Source organism: Labeo rohita, chromosome 7, assembly GCF_022985175.1.
Source record: "Labeo rohita strain BAU-BD-2019 chromosome 7, IGBB_LRoh.1.0, whole genome shotgun sequence".
NCBI lineage: Eukaryota > Metazoa > Chordata > Actinopteri > Cypriniformes > Cyprinidae > Labeo > Labeo rohita.
In genome coordinates, this window is record NC_066875.1 from 16918091 (window position 1) to 16935260 (window position 17170).

General features: G+C 36.1%; 1 protein-coding gene across 1 annotated transcript in view; it reads right to left on the reverse strand.

Moving 5' to 3' along the window:
* Window positions 1-17170, reverse strand: part of arap2 (ArfGAP with RhoGAP domain, ankyrin repeat and PH domain 2) — a 122879-nt gene that overhangs the window by 51532 nt on the left and 54177 nt on the right. Inside the window, exons 12-15 of the mRNA XM_051115231.1 lie at window positions 15176-15261; window positions 12646-12828; window positions 9226-9400; window positions 5153-5278 (exon numbers count right to left, since the gene is read on the reverse strand). Coding sequence (XP_050971188.1) covers window positions 5153-5278; window positions 9226-9400; window positions 12646-12828; window positions 15176-15261 — 570 coding nt within the window. The remainder of the gene's footprint in view (window positions 1-5152; window positions 5279-9225; window positions 9401-12645; window positions 12829-15175; window positions 15262-17170) is intronic.

A 17170-nucleotide genomic window follows, 5' to 3' on the forward strand; every position in this document is an offset into this window, starting at 1 on the left:
TAGCACACCCTTTAGAAAAAAAAATACTAAAATCCATCGCTTCCTGTAAGCATCAATGAGCATCTTACAGCTCTCTACTGGAATTTTGGACCACTCATCTTTTGCCAACAGCTCCAGGTCTTTCAGATTTGAAGGGTTTCTTCTCCTAACTGCTGTTTTGAGATCTCTCCACAGGTGCTCTGTAGGATTTAGATCTGGATTCATTGCTGGCCGCTTCAGAACTCTGCAGTGCTTTGTCTTAAAACATTTTTGGGTGCTTTTTGAAACATGCTTTGGGTCATCGTCCTGCTGTTAGACCCATGACCTCTGACAGAGACCAGGTTTCTGACACTGGGCCTTACACTGCACCCCAGAATTCTTAGGTAGTCTTCAGATTTCATAAAGCAATGCTCACAGTCAAGACATCCAATGCCTGAGGCAGCAATGCAACCCCAAAATATCAGTGAACCTCCACCATGTTTGACTGTAGGACAGTGTTATTTTCTTTGAGGGCCTCATTTTGTTTTCTAAAGACAGGAGAATTATGTGCATTACCTAAAAGCTCTATTTACATCTCTTCTGTCAACAGGACATTCTCACAGAAGGATTTTGACGTTTTGGCAAACTGCAATCTGGCTTTTTTATGTTTCTGTGTCAGCAGCGGGGACCTTCTGGGTGTCCCACCATAGAATCCCTTTTTTATCTTAATTCAGCTGTCACTATTATACCCTGTGCCCACAGGTCAGCTTGAATTCGTTTGGAAGTTAACCGAGGTTCTTTATCCACCATTTGAACAATCCTTCATTGCAATCATTCATTGGTTCTTTGTCTTTCAACACCCAAAGCACCAGCTCTGAACCAGGAAAATTTGTTCGTAAGTAGCACTAAAACATTTTGTTCTTATTTTGTTATTTCTATATTGGCAGCACCTGTGAATTGCTACAGGTGAGTTTAATTACAAATTAAAGGAGAATCACATGCTTGATACAATTATTTCTGCCAATAATTTCAATTTCAATTTTTAGAGTTCTGTTTAGAATATCTCAGATTTGGCTTTTTTCTCAGTTTTTTTTGTGTTGTTCCAATGCAAACAAAAATAATAAACATGAGAATACCAAAGCATTTGTAATTGCAACAATTTTCTGGGAGAAGTAGTGCATTATCTTACAAGAATGCAGGGGTTCCAATATTTTTGTATGTTTGTTTGTTAAGACTAGTTAATGTGTTGTGACGTAGTTAAACTTTGGTGTACATTCACAGAGTTCTGATTCTGATGCTTGCAAGAATGTTCACTGGACGAACAGATTATTTGATTTTAATATTAATTCTGCTACAGTTACTTCTGGCAGCTAATATAAATAATTGTAGTTAGTTATTATTAAGTGTAATTATTTATATACATTTCCCTGAGCTAATTTGCACTACATTTTCAGTAGCGTCACAGTATCTCAGTGTGGCAGAAAAATATGGCTCAGATTAAATTATAAATATAAATCATTGGATAGTTATCTATTAAAAAAAATACACTGCCTCTTGAGCATATTCAGTGTGGTTGCCACTTTCTGTTAGTAGCATGTAGTGTTTGCTCCTTGTAGCACAAAAATGTTGCTACAACTGAGAAGTCAGTGCAAAAACCGGACAACCTCAAAACCAGCAGACTGTGCTTTTATTAAAATCCCCAGGACGAGACCATAAATTATTGACATTAGGTTTTATATAGAGCATTTTAGACCATTAGCGTGAAAGGCTTTAAGGCAACCTCAATGGAAGAGCTTTAAAAAAAAAAAAAAAAAAAGTCATTTTTTTTTAGGAATGACACAAGCAACATTTTCCTTTTGATTAAACAAGTTTAAATGCACTGTTTAAGTAGTACCTCTGAATATTTCAGAAGGGACTCTGCTATTATGACACCATTAAAGTGTCTGCACACTATGTTTTTTATAATAAATGAAATAACAAGGCATTTTCAGCTGTGACAATGCAATTCTTTTACAGGGGCATGTGAGATATTTTATACAAAGATGGCTTACAAGGACAAAATCAGTAAGTAATAAAAGGGCAGGGAGGGGGCAAACTAATGACTCTCTACAGCTGTAAATCAGCACAAATCAGACAATGTTGTCTGACCTACTGTTTCTAGTCTAAAGAGAAAAGTCTAAAGAGTGGTACTTGCAAATGCAAAGTAACTGCCACCATGCTAGTCTGTTGTGGTGACTGCCAGGGCATTGTTATGTGGTTGCTAAGGTGATCTGAGTGTTTTCTAGAATGGGACAATGTGGTTGTTAGGGTTAGTACTAAGTGGTTGATTACTACCCCCAATTTAAAGAAGCCAGTCCACATCTCTAATATGACTCATATCCATCCTCCAATGATTTTTCACTGCTTTTACATGACCCAGGCCAAAGTTTTTGTCTATAATCATGCTTTAGCCTACTTTTAAAAAGAGTACTTATTAAAGAAATTAAACAAATATACAAACTGTTTTTTTTATATAATTTTGAAAGAGCAAACTGAATGTAATGTTTTCAGATACTTAACTGTTACTGCATAATGTATTATAGCTAAAATTTAAATTAAATACAGTTAGCTTTAGAGTCTTTTTGACCCACTTAAATAGGACTTTTGTACATATTTATATGGAATTTCACAACTTCTATTGTATTTGAGATATGTATATAAGTACAATTGCTGCTGAAAGTACTAACCAGCATTTATAGTAAACTAACTCAGACTTAAACATGTATGTTATGTACTTAAATTTGTAATTGCACATTTTTAATGAGGAAGATGCTATTTAGTACTTTTAAAATACACTGCCATTCAAAAGTATGATTTTTAATGTTTTTTTTATACATTATGTTTTTATGCTCATCAAGACTGCATTTATTTGGTCAAAAATACAGAAAAAAACTGTAATATTGTGAAATATTATTGCAATTTATAATAAGTTTTCTATTTTAATATATTTTATAATATAATTTATCACTGTGATACAAAGCTGGATTTTCAGCATCAATACTTCAGTCTTCAGTGTCACATGATCTTTCAGAAATCATTCTAATATGCTGATTTATTATCAATGTTGGAAACTGCTGTGCTGATTATTATTATTATTATTATTATTATTATTATTTGGAACCTGTGATACTTTTTTCAGTATTCTCTAAGGAATAAAAATTAAAAAGAACAGCATTTATTTGAAATAGAAATGTTTTGTAACAACATCACTACTGAATGCTGGGATCAGTAAATGTTTTTCTTTCTTTTTTAGAAAGAAATTCATATTTTTATTCAGCAGGAATATGTTAAATTGATTTAAAAAGTGATAGTAAAGACATTGTTAGACCGTTATTCTTTTTTGAATAAATGCTGTGAAAAAGGTATCACAGTTTTTCTAAAAAAATGTTAAGCAGCACAACAGTTTCCAATATTGATAATAAATCAGCATATTAGCTTGATTTTTGAGGGATCATGTGATATTGAAGACTAAAATAATGGCTGATGAAAATTAAACTTTGCATCACAGGGATAAATCATATCTTAAAGTTTCATTAAAATGTAATAATACTCCACAATACTACTGCTTTTTCTGTATTTTTACTTTTTTTGGAACCTGTTTTTCAACATTCTCTAAGGAATAAAAAGTTAAAAAGAACAGCATTTACTTGAAATAGAAATGTTTTGCAACAGTATACACTATTAGTCAAAATGCTGGGTTCAGTAATTTCAGTAATTTTTTTCTGTCTTTTTAATGGCTGATGAAAATTCAACTTTGCATCACAAGAACAAAGTATATTTAAATTTATTTTATATTGTAATAATATTCCACAATATTACTGTTTTTGTCTGTATTTTTAAATCACATAAATGCAGCCTTGGTGAGCATAAAAAACAACAAAAATCTTACTGATCCCAAACTTTTGAACGGCAGTTTAATTATTAAATGTATTATTAAATGTTTAACTAAATTATATTAAACAGATAAAAATAACAGTACAGTGCTAAAGACTTTATAATCAAGTACTTTACATGCGCTCCAGCATATTAACACATTAAAAAAGGCATACTGGACCCATTTAAATCACGACAAAAGATTATTAAAACAGTTATATCAAACGTACTTTAATGTAAAATATTTATTTTGACGTTATTACAATGTGCACTTTTTAATCAGTACTACAATGTACTATGTTATAATACATAGTCATAAAAGTGTACTCTCTTTAAATACATTTGCATGGTTCTTTAGAGTTTTTTTCTTCCTTTTTTTTTTTTTTTTTTGATTTTGATTTGAAGAACAGTACACTACCAGTGCACATTCAATGTTATTTTGGTGCACACTTAAGAGATGCATTTCATTTATACATCTTATGCTACCATGGTTTGCCTGAGAATTTCTCAAAAGTCATTACATACTGGCAGTTCAGAAAAGTTTTCAGATTCTCATCCACTTTGCTAAAGTTTCTTTCTGTGCAAAGAATAATGAGGCATCTGTTTATTATCATAACAGACGTTCTATAAACTTTCAAACAGTCATCACATTTACTTTTAAGATACTTAGAACTGCATTAAACCATTTTCAACTATCAGAGTCTAATTCTAAAACACAGCTTGCTTATTTCCAGTGCTCATAAACACGCACACACACAGTGGTATCGGAGAAAACAGGCAGAGGACCAAAGCGGCTACCACAGCTTGAGACAGATGTCCCTAGGGATACAAGATAGAGACGAGCTGAAAAAAGAAGAGAGGAAAAAAAAAACGAGCTCCTACAGTGGAACATGTGCTCCAGATGCTTGTGTTACTCCACCAAGAGTCCAGCTTAATGTAGGGCCCTTTCCTGGCCCCGTCTCTAGAGAGAACTTCTGTCTAACCACCAACGGCCCTCTCCAGATGCTTGGAGAAGAACAGCATGAGCACAATGGGTGCCAGAGAGACAGCGGGGAAACATACTTGAAAGAATAACATCTTTGGGGGGATTTAGTGTAAGAAGAATGGGGTACTCGAATGAAGGGGGGCATAATAACATTGCACAAATACGGTGCAACCATTTCCAGCCATGAGTGAGGATAAACAGGAAGTGCAGATGAATATTCATAGGTAATTATTTGGATGAATGGAGACATGAGGAGGTGGGTGTTGGATGGATAAATGCAAGGACAGACGGACTCACCAGGTCTTCCTTTCCGGTCCAGAGTGGCCTTGCCGGCGTTCACAGAGCAATGGAGAAATCCATCCATAAAAGAAGGAACATCAGTCGAAAAACTGCTGTCAAATACTGCTTCCAGCTTAGGAAAATCTATAGAGAGAGAAAAAAACAGAAAGAGATTAAAAAGAAAAAGGAGAACAGCTGATTAGGAATAATCCTATAATGTGGCGAGGACGAGAAATGCTGTTTATATGGAGATCAGTCGCATTATATGCAAACGCAGCTCGCCATTCCTGCTGCTTTCAAGTGAAATTCAAAGTTTTTAAAAACTATTTACCTCAGAAACACCTTGATAACCAGTCAGTCTTCACGCAAGGTGTCAGACGGCTTTTAACAGCGAAATTTCATCCATTTTAATATGTTTATTTCTCATTTTCCAAGGTTATTTGTTTAGAAAGCTTGTAAAAACTTTCATCCAAACACAGAAGCTCAAGGTTAGAAGATTTGACTCGGCTCCCCTCGTTTCATTCTACCTCTTCATCTGCTTTCCCTATTTGCCTCCTTCACTTTTAACTTTTTTTCTGCCTACATCCTTATCACATTCTGATTCAATTAGCCACTATGCTCAGGTTCAATTTTCTCCGGGAAGGCCGGCAGTACCGACGAGATTTTATCACACATTTCCAGTCGCCAACATGGAAAAAGTTCAAATAACTTTAATTGAAAAGCCATTTAATTGAGGGATCTTTCCATCCATCCATCTCTTCCCTCTAGCTACTGATACTTCTCTGTTCGAACGAGAAGGATTAAACGTGATAATGAGATAGGACGGAGGGATGTCCAATTTAGCGATCTCTGCACACGTGTCTCATGCAAATTGAGAACCTGCGTAAGTAATGTATTCAAATGTATGCGTATGTGTATTTTTCCATTAGACTGCAGTAATCCGAGAGAAACAATGGAACTTGTTGCAAGTTGAACGTGTGTGTGTGTGTGTGTAAGATGATGACTGAATTATCTGACTGGGAATCACATTTACAAGCCATTAAGTTAATGAGGCCATAGCTCCACACAGATTTAGAGGTTACACAAATGTTGTCCTGCTGTTGTTACGATGTTAGTAAGCTTAACAAAACATTGGCAGAACACTGTAAAACATTTGTGGCTGTGCTGATTGGAGAATAGCTTAATTAGGATCGTTGGCACACTTCCTGTAAAGGCCCCAAATGAGCAATGTAATGACACACATACACAATCTACAGCTAATTATAGTAACTTTCAGGGCAATGTGGTCTTAAGGTAAAGATTTGTGTGTGTGTGTGTTAAAGTCCTCCATTAACCAGTGAAAAATGCCAACGGAGATGAAAATTTGACTGTCAGACTTTACCAATCAATACAGACAGGTGTGTATTTAAATTCAGAAAGTTTGTGGTCAGCAAGTTTTTTTTTTTTTTTTCATATTAAAGTAATTAAATGAATACTTTCATTCAGCAAAGGTGCATGAAAAATTGAAGTGACAAAGACATTTATAATGTACAAAAAAAAATCACATTTAAATAAATGCTGTTCTTTTGAATTTTTCATTGGTCAAATTCATCATCCTGAAAAAAGGATTTTTTAACATTGCTAAAAATATTAAATGTTTTGAACACCAAATCAGCATAGCACAATTATTACTGAAGGTTCATTTGGCAGTGAAGACTGGAGTAATGACTGCTGAAAATTCAACTTTTCCATCACATAAATATATCACTAGGGATGCTCAATTTACCTGGTTAACCGTTAACTGGCAGAACGAATTTTGACCGATTAATGTAATCAGTTAAACCATTTAAATAGCCATTTAATTTTTTTCCAGTAATTTATCAAAATATTTTAAAGGGGTCATCGGATGCCCATTTTCCACAAGCTGATATGATTCTTTAGGGTCTTAATGAAAAGTCTATAATATACTTTGGTTACAAATTCTCAATGGTGTAAAGCAACACCCTTTTTACCTTATGAAAATGAGCTCTGCAAATTCATCCCATTCTGAGGGATTGTTCCTTTAAATGCAAATGAGCTCTGCTCGCCCTCCCCTCTCTTCTCTCTGCTGCTCTGAGAGATTGTTTACTTTACTTGCATTTAGCGCCGCGAAACTTGCTAACTAGCACGTTATTAAGAAAGGTGATTGCAGAGATTCATAAAAAAAAAAAAAAAAACTTATACTCACTTCTGCTGTAAGTGAAGCTGGATCATGAATGATTTGTGCGAACATAGACACATTTATGTAGATCGGGAGCCGCATTCCCTTCAAAAAACAAATGTAATCCACTGCATCCTCAGCGGCTGAGATGTCCGGAGTAAATGACGACCACTATGTTCATTATTACATCCAGCAACACCTCAATCACTCAATGGGAGATATTCTTGTCTAACTTACATCCCTGCTCCAGCATCGAAACAATGGAGGTTGGATTGTTACAGCTGACGGGTTCTGAGGTAAGACGCTCATGTCAATTAACTATCGAGGGAGCGGCCATCACACTGACAGGCATCTGAGAATGGCTCGATTTGAAAGAGGGGATATTATTTTTACAGATTAATTAAAAACCACTGCATGGATTTTTATCAATATAGGGTAGATTTGTAAGGTTATAGGGTTTTGAAGACTCGAAACAGGTGAACTAATTGTAGTACAGAACCTAACAGGACTGAACAAATCACTCCCCGAGACGACTTGTTCTTCCTGAGTCACATTAAAGGTTTGTTCAAAATGGACGTGCATCCCAGAGCCTATACAAATTCTTATTTTTTCGTTTCACTAGATAAGACCCTTCTTTCTCGCCTGGGATCGTTTAGAGCCCTTCGAAGCTGCATTTATACTACATTTTGGAAGTTCAAAATCAGGGCACCAGTGAAGTCCATTATATGGAGAAAAATCCTGAAATGCTTTCCTCAGAAATCATAATTTCTTCAGGACTGAAGACAGAAAGACATGAACATCTTGGATGACAAGGGAGTGAGTAAATTATTTGTAAATTGTTGTTCTGGAAGTTCTCCTTTAAGCTTTGTAAAGCCGATATTGACAGCCACAGTCTAAATAATTCCCCCCTAGATTTAATATGAAACTCTTACTAAAACAAAATAGTGATCATAATCATGTTGAGGCTGTGTAGTTTTAAAAATGTTTAATATATGCCGATTCACGTATATGATCCGCTCTGTGCGATCGCGTCTCTGGACCGGAGCCAAAGTCCGGAGCAGACCGTGCGCTGCCACTGTTCGTGTGACACAATGCAAATCCAGACCTCATTTGCCCCAACTGAAAGCATATTTACACAGTTTGAATCTTTCCCTATTGACTCCATTGTGCACTATATGCCATTCACCGTACAGAAAATACTAATGCTGTAAACAAGTGACCGACCTCAATTTGTTATTTTGAATAAATGTATTATTTTCTTCACAAAATAAAATACTATTGATGAAATCATGAGAGCTTTCTGACCCTGCATAGACAGCAGCGCAACTGACATGTTCAAGGCCTAGAAAGGTAGTAAGGACATCGATAAAATAGTCCATGTGACATCAGTGGTTCAAATGTAATTTTCTGAAGCAGATGAGAATAAATTTGTGTGCAATGAAAACAAAAATACACTCTAAAAACTGCTGGATTAAATACAACCCAGCGCTGGGTAAATTATGGACAAACCCAGCGATTGGTTTGTTTTGAGCCAGCAGTTGGGTTACTACCCAGAAGGTTGGGTTAAACATTTAACTGGGTCAAAACAACCCAATTGCTGGGTATGTCCATATTTTACCCAGCGGTAGGTTGTTTTTAACCCAGCAGTTTTTAGAGTGCAAATACTTTATTCAACAATTTCTTCTCTTCTGTGTCAGACATTTCATGAGAGTACCACAACAAAAGCTGTTATTTTTGTTTTCACTGTGCACAAAAATTATTGTTGTAGCTTCCATTGTCATCTATGCAGGGTCAGAAAGCTGAATGTGATGAATGAAGGTCTTACAGGTTCGGAACGACATGAGGGTGAGTAACTATTGACAGATTTTTTTTTAATTTTTGGATGAGCTATTTTTTAAGCACACACACACACCTGAGAGCTTGTTGTGGTAGAGAAACTCCATCTGCAGCCTCTGGCCTGCTTTCTGAGCCAGTAGATATGGAGTGGAGTACTCAGGTTCACTTGTTGCACACATCACATCTGCCCCGCTGAAAACGAGCGCCATGGTTTGCAGGATGTCAGGGAGAACCACTGCAGCACACAGGGCCTTCAGACACACACACAAACACAGGCAAGGAGAGCAAAACACATTGTATGAACACGATTGAGCATCATTGATGGGAAGAGCACAGCAGCACTTTCGGGCACGCAAAGACTACAGTGAAACTGACAGCACATGATGAATTAACTAACAACATTGTCAGAGTACCACTCCTTTTGCAGCTCTGAAAAACAAACATTTGTTGCATGCAGCTTTCTTGGAATGTTGGTACGAAATAACATTGACATTGACAGGAAGCTGGGCATCCACAGAAAGAATGCAGTCAGTCCAATTAAAAAGAGATGGAGGGGGAAAGAGTCAATAAATACAATAGTGTGTGTCTCTGAGAGAGCGAGAGAGAGAGAGAGAGAGTGTTGGCGGGAGTAATTCAGTCGAACACTGCTTTCATCTAAAACAGCCCGATCCAGCCAAGCTATCGATCCCCCTCAAACAAGCTAGATCCGCTGGAGAACAAGGACACTGAGACAGCAAACCACACACATACACATAGACCTATACATACTCCGTTGCTGATACTTGCCACTACCAAGTACAGAAGGATCAAAACATCTCAGACAAGTGATTTTGTTTTGTTTTTTTAAGAAATTACTTTTATTAATCAAGGATGCATTAAACTGATCTTTTAAACTGTTCCAAAAAATCTATTTCAAATAAATGCTGTTCTATTGAATGATTAATTGAAGAAGTGTCTCTTGAGCACCAAATCAGCATATTACAGTGATTTCTGAAGAATCATGTGACACTGAAGACTGGAGTAATGATGCTGAAAATTTAGCTTTGCCATCACAGGAATAAATACAATTTAAAATAGAAAACTTGGTAAGACTTTACAATCAGGTGTCATGTGATAAAATTAGTTAATGTATTATATAGCATGAACAAACAATTAACAGTACATGTATTACACATTTATTAATCTTTGTTAATGTTAGTTAATGAAAATACAGTTGTTTGTTGTTTGTTCATGTTAGTTCACAGTACATTAACTAATGTTAGCAAACAAAACTTATTTTAATAATGCTGACTTAGTAATTAGTAAATGCTAAAACTAACATTAACTAATATTAATAAATGCTGCAGAAGTATTGTTCATTCTTAGTTCATGTAAACTAATGTAATTAACCTTATTGTAAATTGTTACCAAAAGCTTTTTTTAACAGGTCACAACAGTATTGTTTTACTGCATTTTTCATCAGATAAATGCAGCCTTAGTGTGCATAAGAGACTTATGCTCACCAAAAAAAACGTAGGAAAAAAAATCTAAAGTAAATAAATAAATATCATGAATTTCAGATTATTTCAGTATTTTGGTTTGCCTCTTTTTTAATTACGTAAATTTAACTTGATGACAAAAATAACAACACTAAAGGTAATTTAGACAAATAATAAAAATAATTTAGCATTTTCTATTCACAACTTTTATTTGCTGTATATTTGCTGTACAAGATTAAAAAGTAACACCAGTCCCCTTTCAGTTGCTGTCTGGGTGACCTTAAAATGTTCTTCAATGACATAAACCCCAAGAGCGTCCCTTAGCGTGTGAGTGTACATGTTCTCTAGGTCACATTTGCTAAAGAGACTTTCTGGAGGTCACTAAGTTTAATTGGAGTTGTTGACTATAATCCAGATAAAGACACACACACACACACACACACACACACACACATATATATATGTATATATACAATATACCCACATATATGCATACATGCATACTCTATGAAATCGAACAAATAAAACATAATAATAAATTGTGCCACTGATGGTAAATTCAGCAGCTGTTATTCTAATATTCAGCGTCACACTGTCCTTCAGAAATGATTCTAATATCCTGACATGGCGCTCAAGAAATATTACTATTGAAACATATTTGTGCTGCTTAACATTTTTGTGGAAACCAACATACATTTTCACAGCAGTCCTTGATGAATAGACAGTTCAGAATAACAGCCTTTATTAGATTTTTTTCCTGCAACATTCTAAATGTCTTTACTGTCACTTTTGATCATATGTGTGTGTGTGATGCCTTTAAGATGCCTTCTTTTATATGAAATGCCATTAAGATTGTCAAGGTGTGGACTTCTATCACATTATAATTCCTATCTGCTAAATCTGACCTTCACGCAAACCTTTCTGCATTTTAACATATTCATTTTCACATTCATTTGCATGCTTATTAAGCAGTAAAACTCTGGCTGGTCCCAACAATGTAGGCATTTTTAAGTTTTTACTTTGACAAAGAACTTCTTCTGAATTGTTATTATATCTCATAAACCCAAAACCACTGCATGCCAGGCTGACTACGGCTTGAAACTTCAGTCTGAACGAAAGTATCAGACAAGAACTAAAATGAAAACTTAAAGACACATATCACATCAGGGCTTAAACAAAAACTTTGAGAACAGGGAGGATTTTTCTGGAACATTTTGTTTGTGTCTGTCCCAGTCGTACCCTTCCATTTATAATCTAATCTCACCTCTGTATGTACCTGCACTATATTCTTTATCTTCCTTTCACTCTCTTTGTCTCTCTCTCTGACACACACACAATCATGTAACTTTTTCAGAAAAAACCCTGAAAACTCCCCAGTGCTGCTCTCATCTCACACACACCTAATCCACAGTTCCAATCCTCTCTCCCCTTCACATTCCCTCTCTTTTGCCCCCCTCTCCAGAAAACAAAAGCAGGCTTGATCTGTGTTAGTGCTGACGATGAGGAAAAAACAGCATCTTTTGGCTTAGGAAAGAATAATGCAGACAAACTCCGTAGGAACAATCAAAACAGACACACACACACACACACAGCATAATTATGAATTACACTCAAGAAATCCTGTTAACTCATAACACATTCATTATCATTTGTTCAATTTCGTTAACACACTGAAAAAAAGTGTTTTCTGACAGTAACTTTACAGCATTTTGAGTGTAGTTGCATAATTTAGTGCTATGCAAAACGATTCAAAGCAGAAAATCAACATGGTTTTAACATAACCCTGGCAACCTGCTCTGAAAATTGGTGAGAGCTAGTTACCATGGTAACCCTAATTTACACCTGGGCTACCAGGTGAGCCGGAGCAACAACAGATGCGCGCGCGCACACGCACGCACACACATACAGCCGCTAACATCTCTAGCCCTAATGGGCCTTTTAATGAGATAGAAAAACAAAAAAAAACACTAAAACACTAAACCAAAGACCAGGTTTAGCACACAGACTCTCTCGCACACCTTGTTGAGTTCCTCTTGAGTGTTTAGACGTTCTAGAACTTTCTTGTACTTCCTCTTTTTGTACTTCCTGCGAATAAAGGATGCGCGCTGCTCCAGCGTTGGCTGCTTGCAAAGCTCATCCTCTGGGGGAAGATTTGCTTCCCAGAAGCTATTGGAATTTTTATTCCCAACGTCTAAAAACAGCTGAAGAAAGAGGGACAGAATGTGAGGAAAATAAATTTCACTTAAATGGTAAGATCACCCAAAAAGAAGATTCTGCCCTAGTGTCATTGTAAACCCAAGTTTTTGCTCATCTTTGAAAAACAAATTAAGATATTTTTAACGAAATCTTTCCGTCCCTCTGTTCCCTCTTTCAATGCAGGGACAGCAATCTCTCAGGTTTCATTAAAAAATATCTTCCTTTGTGTTTTGAAGAGAAACAAGAATCTTAAAAGCTTATTTCACTTCCAGAATAAGTTGAAAAGAAATGAAGGTTTTTGAGGAAAACAATTCAGGATTTTTCTCCCTATAGTGAACTTCAAGGGAGCCAATGGGTTGAAGGTCCAAACTGCAACTTTCAGCGCAATTTCAAAGGGCTCTACACGATCCCAGCCGAGGAATGAGGGTCTTATTTAGCGAAACGATTGGTCATTTTCAAAAAAAAATAATATATATATATATATATATAAATACCTGTATATATACTTTTTAACCACAAATGCACATCTTGCACTAGCTTGACTTCAAATATGAGGTAATCATGTTGGAAAGGTCACATGTGACATAGCTGGAAGTACCGACCCAGTGTTTACAAAGCAAATGTGCAAAAAAAAGTCAAGCAAATAAAGGTTTTGATTTAAAATTTGAAGGAGAAAATGAAATGGAATTTTTCACCCTACCCTACCTTTTTAAACCAAAGTACACAGACAAAGAACTAACCATGTGTTACTTTTCCAACGTAATTACATAATGCATGCAGTCACAGACGTGCATCACAGAGCTAGTGCAAGATGAGCATTTGTGGTTAAAACGTATATAACCTTGTATTTGTTTTAGAAAAGACCGATCGTTTCGCTAGATAAGACCCTTATTCCTCAGCTGGGAACGTGTAGAGCCCTTTAAAACTGTAGTGAAACTACAATTTGAACCTTCAATCCATTCATCCCCATTGAAGTCCACTATATGGAAAAAAATCCTGAAATGTTTTCCTCAAAAACCTTCATTTCTTTTCGACTGAAGAAAGAAAGACACGAACATATTGGATGACATGAGGGTGAGTAAATTATCAGTAAATTTTTATTTTGGAAGTAAAATAATCCTTTAAGGAGTAGTTCACTTCCAAAACATAAAATTATAGGTAATGTACTCACTCTCTTGTCATCCAAGATGTTCATGTCTTTCTCTCTTAAGGCATAAAGACATTATGTTTTTTGAGGAAAACATTTCAGGATTCCTCCCCATACAATGGACTTCTATGGTGCCCCTGATTTTGAACTTCCAAAATGCAGTTTAAATGCAGCTTCAAAGGGCTCTAAACGATCCCAGCTGAGGTATAAGTGTCTTATTGTAACACCCCTGGACTATTTGTATTGGTTTTTCCCTCATGTGCCCATATATGGTGTACCTGTTCCTGTCCTTGACTTGTTATTGTCATTATTAGTTAATCACCTGCACCTGTCTGTCTATCATTAGCCAATCTTTATACGTTGCTTTCAGTTCAGTGTTTGTCGTCCATTCTCGTCAATGAATACACTTGTTCCTGCCTTCCTTTTGTGGATTTACCTGTGTGGATTTACGTGTGGATTATATTAAAGACTTTTCATTGCATTTCATCTTCGTGTTGCGCCTTTCATCTCACGTTGCAAAACGATCGATTATTTTCTAAAAGAAATTACAATTTATATACTTTTTAACCTCAAATGCTCGTCTTGTCTAGGTCTGCGTGAACCGTTTTTTCCAGTTCAATACAGTTTAGGTATGTCGAAAAACTCCCATCTCATTTTTACCTCCAACTTCAAAATCGTCCTAAATCGCTGTAAAAGTACCGACCCAGTGTTTACAAAGTGAACATGCAAAAAAGGTCAAGCGCCCTTTACAAAAAGAGGTAAAACAGTGATGTAGGATAATACTGAAGTTGGAGGAGAAAATAAGATGGGAGTTTTTCGACATACCCTAACTGTTCACGCAGACCTAGACAAGATGAGCGTTTCTGGTTAAAAAGTATATAAATGCAATTATTCCTCGGTTGGGATTGTTTAGACCCCTTTGAAGCTGCATTTAAACTGCATTTTGGAAGTTCAAACTCAGGGGCACCACAGAAGTCCACTATATGGAGAAAAATCCTGGAATTTTTCCTCAAAAAAACACAATTTCTTTATGACTTGGATGACAGGAAGGTGAATAAATTATCAGTAAATCTTTATTCTGAAAGTGAACTAATCCTTTAAGGCTTCGGAATTTTTCCTGGATTTTTCCATGGATTTTTCATTTTTGAGTGAGCTATCCCTTTAAAATCAATATGTAAGAAGTGTCTACCACAACAGATTGGTACCTCAATGAGCTCATTGGTCCATATGCTGCTGTCTAGCTTCATACTGCGGATCTTCGAGATGCCAGGACCCAGGGATCGATGCTGACCTGGAAACAGATACTGAACTGAACCATTCACATCTAAAACAGACAAATGTTAACACTGTGTAAAATCCACAAATACAGATGTTAAAACTTCCTGTTAACTCACAGTGTCCTGCTTAACCTCTAAGCACAACTTGACACTAAACGGTATAAAGCAATGACCCGCATGACACGCATACAGACAGAGCCACACTCATTATAAATTTCATCGAATCCTTTCCAGGCACTCTTTTCTCCAGCCTGCCACAGCTATAATTGCAAATGAAAGGCGCGAAAAAGCCATTAATTGCTAATGAATCATAAGTAATTAATTGTGTTTGTTGGTCTGCGCATTTATTTCGCTGAACTCCAGGCACCGTCGAAGTCGTTGTTTATGCGAGAAACAGATGAATTAAACATGGCAGGGAGAAACACATATTTGAATATGGAGTGTGTGATTTTCCGGCATAATTAGCAGCATTTTAGAGTACCAGTTTGCCATCAAAGATCATTAGAGCCGCCTGAGAGCCGACGGGACTAAAGATGCTTTGTGTACGTGTTAGCGTGTGTGCATTAAGGGCACTCGTTAAGGGTTTTGTAGTGCCATCTAAGAAAACTTCTAAGACAGGAAAGTACCTTAAACACGGCGTTTGCTTCAAAGGCACCTTATTTAAAGCATCAAAAGAGAACAAAATCTATTAGAAAGGTGGAGAAATTTCTCTTTGTTGCCTTATTCGAAACTATTAAAAGAAAGGAAGAGTGAAAAACGTGCATACCGGGAGTTTCTATGGTAACCACAGCCTCACTTGAGGAATGCCTCCAATCAGAGTTCGATTTAAAGAGCTTATTGCAATTACAGGTGTAAAGAAACAGACAAACCTGAATATATGTCAAACAGCCAGGGATGTTGATTGATATCACAGTGTGTTAGAAGACAAAAGACGGGGTAAAACGAGACAGAAGTGAACGAGGGGGAAAAAAACAAGTGGGAATGTTAGATAAGTATTTTAAATGTGAAGATGGATCGTGAGAAAGAGGAAATGACTTCACCTGTCTCTCTCTTTCACACGCTCTCTGTCTCCCACTGAAGACAATTTGCTCTCATTTAATCGTTAGCTGTTCGTTATATTCCCAGTATTTCGCTTTCGCTCTCCTAATTGTCGGCTGCAGAAGCGCAGCTAATTAAAGTGTCTGTGCCATAGATTCCATGAAGGCTGCGGTGCACATTTAGGGAAAGTGTCTCTCTACTCGATGGCTTATTCAGCAGCCATTTGCACAAGTTCAGCGGCCACTGTTTTCTCCTGTATTGTAACCTAATGTAACATTAAACGGCTTCATAATTGAAATGATGAGTTAATTTATGTCATCAGAGGGTGGTCAGAATAATCTAAGCAACCACAACATGGGGAATAGATTAGAGATGGAGTAAGATACATTTTTTTTCTGTGTGTGGTTGTTTTGTCTTTTTTTTGTGATGTAACACCTGTTTCCTAACCACACGTTGCATCAAGTTTTCAGCGACAAGCAATCTGTCTGTCTATGCTGAACTGCAGTGTAACGTGACACTATCACTGCCAGTGAGAAGATATTTAATATTTAATGTCCAGTTACCATTGGAAAGTTTGTTGCTTGAAAGTTGTCACTTATGATCACCAAGGCTGCATTTATTTGATCAAAAATACAGGAAAAAGAAATATTCTGAAATGTTATCACAATTTAAAATAGCTGGTTTCTTTTGTAATATTCTATTTTAATAGCAAGATTTGTAATGCTTTTTAAAGTAGTCTCTTCTGCTCACCAAGTCTGTATTTATTTGATCCAAAATACAGCAAAAACATTTAAAACTGTGAAATATTTTTTACTATTTAAAATAACTGATTTATATTTGAATATATTTGAAAATGTAATTTATTTCTGTGATTTCAAAGCTGAG